The sequence below is a fragment of the Sinocyclocheilus grahami genome, unplaced genomic scaffold, assembly GCF_001515645.1.
Source record: "Sinocyclocheilus grahami isolate Dianchi unplaced genomic scaffold, SAMN03320097.WGS_v1.1 scaffold1170.1, whole genome shotgun sequence".
Classification (NCBI taxonomy): Eukaryota; Metazoa; Chordata; class Actinopteri; order Cypriniformes; family Cyprinidae; genus Sinocyclocheilus; species Sinocyclocheilus grahami.
This window is the reverse complement of record NW_015506349.1, coordinates 181,809-192,131: the sequence shown is the minus strand read 5'-3', so window position 1 is coordinate 192,131 and position 10,323 is coordinate 181,809. Positions and strand designations below refer to the sequence as shown.

The 10,323-nt window shown below is 36.2% G+C and overlaps 1 protein-coding gene across 1 annotated transcript; it reads left to right on the top strand.

Moving 5' to 3' along the window:
• The first annotated feature begins 204 nt into the window (after window positions 1-204).
• Window positions 205-10,139, top strand: LOC107567568 (beta-arrestin-1). The gene is made up of 13 exons (XM_016253258.1): window positions 205-215; window positions 325-355; window positions 1,010-1,070; window positions 2,742-2,786; window positions 3,121-3,317; window positions 3,455-3,514; window positions 3,616-3,683; window positions 4,290-4,425; window positions 5,645-5,729; window positions 5,819-5,891; window positions 5,982-6,119; window positions 6,205-6,288; window positions 10,079-10,139. Exons 1-13 carry the CDS (start codon window positions 205-207, stop codon window positions 10,137-10,139), a joined length of 1,050 nt encoding a protein of 349 aa, XP_016108744.1.
• Window positions 10,140-10,323: the final 184 nt, after the last annotated feature.

Genomic DNA, 10,323 nt, shown 5'->3' with positions numbered 1-10,323 from the left:
ATGACTCAATACTCAAAATTTCTGATGATATGGCAACCTCACATACAAAACCTTGAAAAGCAGAAATGAGTGCACTTAAAGTAAAGAGCATTCAGATTGCATGCTTTAGAGGTTCTGCACCAGCCAAGCAACTGCCATTGACTTACAGAGCCTAAGGCTGTCACAGAGACAAGTGTGATTTCTCACTGTTTTCCTGTTTCAGTGATGTCTGTCAGGTGATAGGAACATTTTTTGCATGGCAACAAATTGCTTACAGCTCATTTAAATAGCTGCATCTTAGCAAAGTGTATATTACCATCTTATGTTACTCTTCTTTTTCCACAGGGTGTTCAAGAAGGCAAGTCCAAACGGGAAGGTAATATTACATTCATCTTCTTCATGTCTAACAATAATGTTACAGTCAGTTGTTTTGATTCTGATACTGCAAAGGTTTTCTGTCAGTGAGTGCAGCACTGCCTGTTATGAAATGTTTATGACTGAATGACCACAAATATTGAGCAGCAAAGTACCTCTTGTTCCAAAATCTGATTTGATGCTTGTGACACGGTTAGCCAGACGGATGGGTCCCCGCTCACAATGGTTGTGCGGTTAGCATATAGCCACAAGTCTATATGTATCATTAGCAGGGAGACCTGTGGTGCGCCGCGACAGTCCTTGAGCAGGAAGCGGGCGTGGGGCGAATATGAAAGAGGGGCATGTGACTCAGCACCCAGCATTCTGCAAAGCTGGGAAAGGCTTTACTAAGGATCGGCACAACACAACCATTACAGAAACATATAATCATATGGGACAATTCAGTAATGGGTTTTGATGGAAAATGCACTAAAAAGACAAATTAGTGCTCGCAACTTCATAAAAACATTAATTTTGCAGGGGCTAATAAAAAGTAAATATAAAACTTCACATGCACAATGGCACAAATGGACATTTTAGCTCAGTTCAAATTGTTCCGTTCTTGAATTGTTTTATGTGTTGTGCTAATACTATAATTTTATGATTGCCTTTTCAGTTAACTGTGTACCTTGGTAAGAGGGATTTCGTTGACCACGTGGATCTTGTGGAGCCTGTGGGTAGGCAATAAGAGACACAATCTGAACTTATAATTGCACTTTATGTACATCAGTGTTCATTTCGTTGATGAATAATTTTCGTCAACGACATTTTTTTCACCGACGACAACGAGACAGTAACGAACTTAAACTCTTTTTGAATGACAAAAACTATAATGTAAATCTATTGACATTTTCGTCAACGGATAAAAACAAGACGAAAATGTTAGGGAGGGACGATTTGGGAAGAGATTCATTCAGAACGAATCTGCTGCGTGGTTCGAAGGCTAGATGCGTACATATGAACCGGCGGGACATAAGCTAAAATACACTTGCTGCACGTCGCATAAAACGTTCAAAAATGTCAATATGTGGGAATAAGAGAAGAGCAGACATATGGATGAATCTGACGACGCAAGAGAGAACTCAATTCGGTCCGGTTTTCTGAGCGCAGACACTGAAGCATACACACACACAGAAAGCGCCTCTCACAGCGCGTGAGTACTCTTTTGCGTCGCATGAACGAAGAATTACACACAAAATGATGTTGAATTGTCCGTTTTGATGAGTATTCACGTAAACACAGTTGATTACGTCTTAAGTGAACATAAACAGTAGGAAGAACATGTATCTGTATCTGTTGCATCCATTGCATCCGTGCATTCGGTTTTAAAGGGATAGCAGCCTAATTTAGTTGCTATTGTCCGAGTCATTGATGTTAATCAAGCAACAAAAGAAAGACAGAAAATCACGCACTGCTCTTGACTGAAAAACGTTAGTAGCCCTAAAGATTAATCTAAATTTATTTATAGAAATAAATATGTCTGCTTGAAAGAATGAAGAATATGGTAAACAAGTTGCTATAGAGAATGCATAATTAGCCTATATAACCATTGGTATTTCATTATGAACATTATTTTCACTATTTCCGTACCCACTGTATATAATGAGTTTGGAAATTTTAGAGAAATGCTTAATAAATGCACTGTAACTAAACCCACTAGATTTTAGCCGACTAAATTTACTGTAGATTTAGTCGACTAAAACTAGACAAAAACTAAAAACATTTCAGATGACTAAAATATGACTAAAACTAAATGACATTTTAGTCAAAAGACTATGACTAAAACTAAATCAAAATTTGTTGTCAAAATTAACACTGATGTACATGATCATGTTACATTGTAATTTCATTGTAATTAATAAGTCATAAATATGTATGTGTACTTTGTAATTGCGCAACAAAGTTGCTTGCGGTTACACTATTTTAAGGTGTCCTTGTTACAGTGTAATTATACATATAAGTACTAGTAATATTAATTAACTACATGTACTTATTATATGGTTAGGGTTTGGATTATGGTTACTTGTATGTAATTATGTATAATTAATTGTTATTATAATAGTGAGTACATGTAACATGTGTAACACGGACAAGTGTTACCCTGCTTGCAAATATAACTGATTAAAATGACTAATTTACTAATGTAAATTATTAAACTTGTCTAACACAGATACTGTAATGTGTTACCACATTTATTGTCTGCAAAATGATTCATTAAAGAAAACACATTTTATCATTTTATTTTTTAGAGTTTGATGTTTTGGATTAAAAGTTATAGTAGTAATATAACATTCATTTCACAGCTAAGCAGGTATAAAGTTTACAATTATTATTTTTTGCTCTTTCAGATGGTGTGGTTTTAATTGATCCAGAGTACTTAAAAGAGAGAAAAGGTGAGTTTTTTTTTTTTTTGAAAGTGCCACACTTCTGGCTCACAGATTTTTCTCATATGTTTCAGACTAGATCTCAGAATTAAAAATTCAGATCTGTGCTCAGATTTGAAAGATACCAGCAATCATAAATCAGAGATCTCAATATGAACTCAAACCTCACTCATTACATCTATCTTCAAGGCTAATATCTCAGCTATGCTTTCCACATTCATTTTATAGCTCTGTACACTTACTGTATGCCAATAATCGTTTTATTAGGAATAGGGAGTACAGTGTTGACTGTAAATCCGTTAACCATACAGTTACTGAGAAGTTTGTTTTTATTCTTCCTCAGTTTTTGTGACACTGACGTGTGCCTTCCGCTATGGAAGAGAGGACTTGGACGTTCTTGGCTTGACGTTTCGCAAAGACCTCTTTGTGGCCAACATCCAGGCATTTCCTCCTGTGCCTGAAGAGAAAAAGAGCTTGACACGTCTACAAGAGCGACTGATAAAGAAACTTGGAGAACATGCTTACCCCTTCACCTTCGAGGTGAATCTTCTTTCTCATTTTCTTGACATAATGCCAACTATGTCATATTGGATTCAGTTCTGATTAAATTTGGTCCCTTCCTCATATCTGTGCTACGATTTCAACCTCAAATTTAAATGTCGAACATTTTCTCACAGATTACGCCGAATTTACCCTGTTCTGTCACGTTACAACCAGGGCCAGAGGATACAGGAAAGGTACATTTTCCTTCAAATAATGTTGGTTTTGATAGATAAGTAAAGGGGCTTTGCAGAGTTTCACACTCCAGAGTAACAGTTTCTTATTCCTATCTGCAAAGGCCTGCGGGGTTGACTTTGAAGTGAAAGCTTTCTGTGCAGAAAATGTTGAAGAAAAAATCCACAAAAGGTACAGCCTTTCACAATGGCACCCAACTGAATAACTGACAAAGCAAATATGAAAATATGGGAGACAGATGAGACCAAATGATTTCCGATTGAATACATTTGAGAAAGTGTCCCATACGCGGAATTTGTGCTCTGCATTTAACCCATCCAAGTGCACACACACAGCAGTGCGTAGTGAACACACACCTGGAGCAATGGGCAGCCATTTTTGCTGCGGCATTGGGTTCGGCGACTTGCTCAAGGGTCTCAGTCATGGTATTGAAGGTGGAAGAGAGCGCTGTACATTCACTCCCCCCACCTACAATCCCTGCTGGTACTGAGACTCGAACCTTTGGGTTACAAGTCTGACTCTCTAACCATTAGGCCACGACTGCCCTGGTAGTAGTCTGTCTAGCACACAGTAATACATGATCATTTATTTATTATTAGTTTGTTACTGTTTGCTATTACTGTTATAATCAATTCAAAGCAACATGCTTGAAAACCACTCACAACACCTTAGCAACACATTCCATTGCCCTGACAGCCACTCACAACATAGATTTCATAAAAGTCAGTAAATGTCACAAATGATAATATGTATGTCCCATTAACTGCCATTCTACAGGAATTCAGTGCGTCTTGTCATCAGAAAAGTGCAGTATGCCCCAGAGAAGCCGGGCCCACAGCCAATGGCTGAAACCACAAGGCAGTTTCTCATGTCAGACAAGCCTTTACACCTGGAGGCCTCGCTTGACAAAGAGGTAGGGATGTCTGGTTATTCTGCTGGTCTGGATAAGATATCTGACCATTGAGGAAAGACAACATAGACAGAGAGAGAGTTCAGCTAATTACTAATCCAAGTTAATCCAATGACAACGAGTACATCTAGTGATGGAACCAGGGTATTACATCTGAAATCCTGCAGGCACAATGTTATAGTAGTAGTAGATAATAATAATAATAATAATAAAACATGCTTTTTTTTTTTTAATTTTGTCTTCATTTTGTAATATGTTCTGATGACCTTACGAAAACTCAAAAACTCACGCAGACATTATTGAAGCTTTAAACAAAAGATAATAATAAAACAATTCTAGAAAGACATTTGGCATGAATGTATAATGCTAAAATGCATTCCCAAAATCAGGAATCAGAAAATTAATTAGATTTATTTAATTATAGTTTTAGACTCAGCATGTCTTAATGGACTTTTGGCATGTTATTAAATGTAATGTCTGTATGTGTATATACAGACATTACATCTGTATTTCCCCGAACAAAACAGAATCACTCAAAAATTAGTTAGGCCTTTTCATCCATATGGATTACATAATTTTAACGTTAAGTAATAAACTTAATGTGATGCATTTTTTTTTTTACACTTTAAACAGGTAAGAAATTATTAAAATCCTAAAACTATATTCATAAATAGAAAAAAATGTAACTATTTGCATTTTATTTTATTGAAATAATCACATTTTCAGAATCAGTTAGAACCAGCATAAATCACGAACGGGGTTAAAATATGGCTAGCTTTGAAACAAGCAATATTCAGTTTTCTGAGAAAAAAAAAAAATATATATACACATACATATGTATGTGTATATATATATATATATATATATATATATATGAGATTGAAAGAAATTGGATTTATTGATGATAAATGTATGAAACCTGATTGTTGTGTATTCAAAACACATTCAGTTCATTAGTACTGTTTTATATGTTATGACTGACAAATATGCATCACATGAGTTTGTTCATGTTTAAATGGTATAATTCAAATAGATTTTGTATTCAAATACAGAAATCCTAAATATTTAGGCCTAATTTTTTAGAGTTTAGACTATAATATAATTTCAATATCAGATTTTCTTCAGAAACACATACCGATATTTTTTTGACCTATGCTGCCATTAACTCTTGTTGTTTGAATGATGCTGATATTAACTTAATTAACTGTTTAATGTCTTTCAGATTTACTATCATGGTGAACCAATCAGTGTCAACGTCCATGTCACGAACAACACAAACAAGACAGTAAAAAAAATCAAGATTTCAGGTTCACATTCAGTTATTCATAGTGGACAGACTTTGTATTTACACTAGTGTGTAGTTAAGCAACAATAACACTTATTTCTATTATTGCAGTGCGTCAATATGCTGATATCTGCCTCTTCAACACTGCCCAGTACAAGTGTCCAGTGGCGACAGAGGAATCAGAGTAAGTCCTCTGCAAACTGAACACTCAGCTACCGTATGAGAACACAACTTTACATCCGATTAATTACTCTCTGCTTTGTTCCTGTTCTAGTGATATCGTGGCCCCCAGTGCGACATTTTGTAAAGTATACACTCTCACGCCTTACCTCGTGAATAACCGAGAGAAACGTGGCTTGGCTCTGGATGGCAAACTCAAACATGAAGACACAAATTTAGCCTCAAGTACATTGTAAGTACAATCCCTCATTTAAAAGTGGATTGTGTTTCTTGTAACATTTATTAATTCACCGTTCCATGGCATTGTTTCTAAAAAGGTTAAGAGAGGGGGCCAATAAGGAAATTCTGGGCATCATTGTTTCTTATAAGGTGAAAGTGAAGCTGGTGGTGTCTCGCGGAGGGTACGTTTGCATTTTGATCATCCTGTGTGGCGTGTGATGCTGGAATTAAAGGGATAGTTCATCCAAAAATGAAAATTTGATGTTTATCTGCTTAGCCCCAGGGCATCCAAAATGTAGGTGACTTTGTTTCTTCAGTAGAACACATATGATGATTTTTAAGTCCAGCCGTTGCAGTCTATCAGCGTATAATGCATGGCAATGGTAACAAAATCTATGAGAGTAAAAAAAACATGCACAGACAAATCCAAATTAAACCCTGCGGCTTGTGACGACACATTGATGTCCTAAGACATGAAATGATTGGTTTGTGCCAGAAACTGAACAGTATTTATATAATTTGTTTTACCTCTAATACACCACTATGTCCAACTGTCTTTGGGCGCTCGCACAGCATCTGGTGCGTGAGGTGTGTACGCGCTCTGGCGTAGTTTACGCAAGCGCTGGAAGTGATCTCTCGCGCGTATACGTCACTCATTGTTTACACAGTGCACAATCATTGTAGGTACGGCGGCTAATCAAAGTGGTACTTACTTTCGCTTGTCCGGATTGTTCAAACCGACTTAAAACTAAAAGATTACGTTCTCTTGCGCGAACTCATTCGGGAGTGGTGACTTTCCACGTATTCCCAACTGCTGAGCCTGCTCGCCTGAAGTTATGGTTGATTGCTCTTCGGCTGAATATCAACACACCCATTAACGTAAACTACACCAGAGTGCGAACACACCTCACACACCGGAAGCTGTGTGCGCGCCCAAAGACAGTTGGACATAGTGGTGTATTAGAGGTAAAATATTATATAAATACTGTTCGGTTTCTGGCACAAACCGATCGTTTCATGTCTTAGGACATCAATGTGTCGTCACGAGACGCAGGGTTTAATTTGGATTTGTCTGTGCATGTTTTTTTTACTCTCATAGATTTTGTTACCATTGCCATGCATTATACGACTGATAGACTGCAACGGTTAAAGTTAAAAATCATCATATGTGTTCTACTGAAGAAACAAAGTCGCCTACATCTTGGATGCCCTGGGGGTAAGCAGATAAACATAAAATTTTCATTTTTGGATGAACTATCCCTTTAACTTTACAATAAGATTAAACAAATGTCCTACTCCTCATAGCACATAGGCATTTGCAACACATTCTGACTTCCAACTTGTCACACACTGGTCAGGACCCCTTGGCATCACTTTGTAACGCACAGGGTACCCTTTTAGCACAACGTTTTGATATGCAGGGTCCTCCATTGCTTTCAGTTGTTTGCCTTATGCATCAGATCAAGACACATTTAATGATTTTCATGCATTTGTAAAAACAGAAATTATGTTATCTAGATTTACACTTTCATAGATATTTTGAGCACCTAACCCCACCCCTACCCTAAACCTACCCATGTCTCAACATCATAAAACGCATAACAGGAAAATAAAAGTACAGTCACAAGTATTTACTGCAAAAACTGACCAAAAATCAGTGTAAAAGTATCATAAACAACTCGTGTTGCCTTTCAAGTCTTCTGAAAAACAAAATGAAACACAAGGTTTTAATTGCTGAAAATGATCCCGCTCTGTTAACGAGGTCCGAACTTTGGCTGGTTGGTTTGGTTGGTTTGAGTTGGTCACAAGACACACAAAGAGCCAACGGCATTTAACTTTTTGAATGTGCTGTATGGCAGATGATGGAGACAGTGATCGCGTCTCCTCTCACAAATCAATCGTTTGCAGTCGGAAGACTTGGAATAATTGTGACTGTAGTTGTATCTGCCTGTTATATCCTGTGTTTTAGATTGATAAGTGTTTGGGTTTATGGTCAGGGGTTGGGTTATGTGCTCATAAATGTCTAAATAGTGTAATCTAATGTAAATAAAATTGCTGTGGCTGTTTAAATTGAAAATCATGGTCCAACATCAGTGGTGTGCGGTGGTGTTCTGAAATGAGGAGGCAAAGTCCACACAGTTTTTTTTATTTTTATCAAATGTAAATTCATGTCCTAGTCACATTTTTTTGGTTAAATAAACATTACTTACACTATCATAAAAAGAGAAAAACAAACAAAAAACAATTCAATTCTATTTTATATTGTATTTTTTACATTAAAAATTTAAACAATATTCTATTTATTAAATCCAAGTATGAATCTTATCAAGTTAGTGTTTTAAAGCATTTTAAAACATTTATTCCAAAATAATAACTCAAGACAGTAACAGTTTAAACAATATATTTTATGTGAACTTGTGTTCATATTCTTTTTAATAGTTAAGTTTGAACTATTTTTGAATTTTTCAGCTCATCAGTCAGCAAAGCTCGGCGAATATTGGTCACAGACACAAAGATTTACCTTAACTTTCACCAAGCTGTTTACTCACTAAAAACTCCCACAGATCATGTTTTCAGGCCATTTCAATTTGTCTTATTTTGACGTAACAGTGGGTTGTTAACTTACTTTTTTTAATTAGTCTCCCCATTTTGTAAAATTAGTTTTCCCATTAACACCATTAAATTGTTCATTCAGACTGATTCGCGAATGCAGAATGCACACGGACACAAAAGTCGGGATTAATCACACGAACCAATCACAGCCGAACATAACCAGTCATATCCAATCAAATCATGATGGAGGCATTGCCTCCTCTCACATGACCTGTTAAAACTCAATGGGTTCAGGGGAGGCGAGAGAGACGTAGACTCCCACTATAACTTTACCTGCTGGTGTCGCTGTTGGACAATGTTTCTTTAGAAAAACTAGCAATTTATTTAATGTTATATTTTGTAATATTGCATTGTTTTATTTTTGTACTATTAATTTGTTTCTCATCCAATTTTTTGAGGAGGCACTGCCTCTCATGCCTCCCCGGAGGAAACGCCCCTGTCCAACATATATGTTATAATGGCAAAATTATTAGCCATTATATAATTTTATCATGACGATAAAATTCTCATGTTCTTCGCATCAGAATATTGACGCAAAGGTTTACCCTGGCCTGCACACTGAAAAATTTATGCTAAAGTGGTACCCTGTTTGTTAAAAAGTCACCTGACCAAGTGTCAATATGTGACAAGTTGTGAGTGAGAATGTGTTGGCATTTGTGCTAAAGACATGAAACCTCAAATTGTGCAACTTATTGAGGAGAGTTGAGGTATCATTTTTCTAAGCATTTGGTGGACCAGATGTATGGCAAAAAAAAAAAAAAACCTAGCAACTACATAGCAACATGCTATAAACATCCTCAACTTTCCGGCATTGTAGCCATGGGTTTAGCAAAGGCAAGGACCGTTCACAAATGTATTAACAGGGTCAAAATGACCAATATTGGATTCAATTGTTTTATTAAAAGAAAAGATTCTAGGTTTATCTCTATTTTCAGTGTAATGAAAGATTTTTATTATACACAAATATTGTTTGTTTAGTTGTTCACTTCCCATGTACAATAAATTAACTCAAAAATGTAATTCAGTATAAATAATTATATGTGTGGTAATGTTAGAAATTTTAAACATTACATTTGTTTATGTAATGAGACTGGTACCAGTCAAAAATGTGGACACAAATGGTCTGTCTTTTGGATCATGACAAACATTCATTCTGGTGTGCCTGACTTGTAGTTTATATGAAATACGTGTTTTTGTTGTTGTTGATAAAGATAGACAGATTAGTAGCTAGACAGATAAATGTGACCCCTTTTTTCATTCCAGGGTTACATTGAAATGACTTTGTTAAATCAATATGGAATGCTTATTATTGCAATACAGTAAGATCATGTTTTATTTTAGCCCATTTTATTTTTTCAGGCTGCTTGGAGATCTTGCCTCAAGGTACTGTGATCTTTCTGTTTATTCCTACCAGAAATGATTCTGTTTTTAATGTGTGCAAATGTTGAAACATTTTTGAAAACCGGATTAAAGATGCTCCATAGTGAATTTCATTGACAAGGACTGACCATATATTGAAGAGTCTGTCTTACACGGCTGACTCCAGCCAATTGTGCACTTTCAAGATTCCTACAAGTAGCTAAGCTTTTGACTAGAAGCACATA

What these genes read in the sequence shown, in the direction of transcription:
- LOC107567568 (XM_016253258.1), top strand. An exon ending in GGATCTTGTGGAGCCTGTGG is followed by an intron (nt 1,071 to 2,741) that starts GTAGGCAATAAG and finishes TTGCTCTTTCAG; the next exon opens with ATGGTGTGGTTTTAATTGAT. An exon ending in GGCCAGAGGATACAGGAAAG is followed by an intron (nt 3,515 to 3,615) that starts GTACATTTTCCT and finishes CTATCTGCAAAG; the next exon opens with GCCTGCGGGGTTGACTTTGA.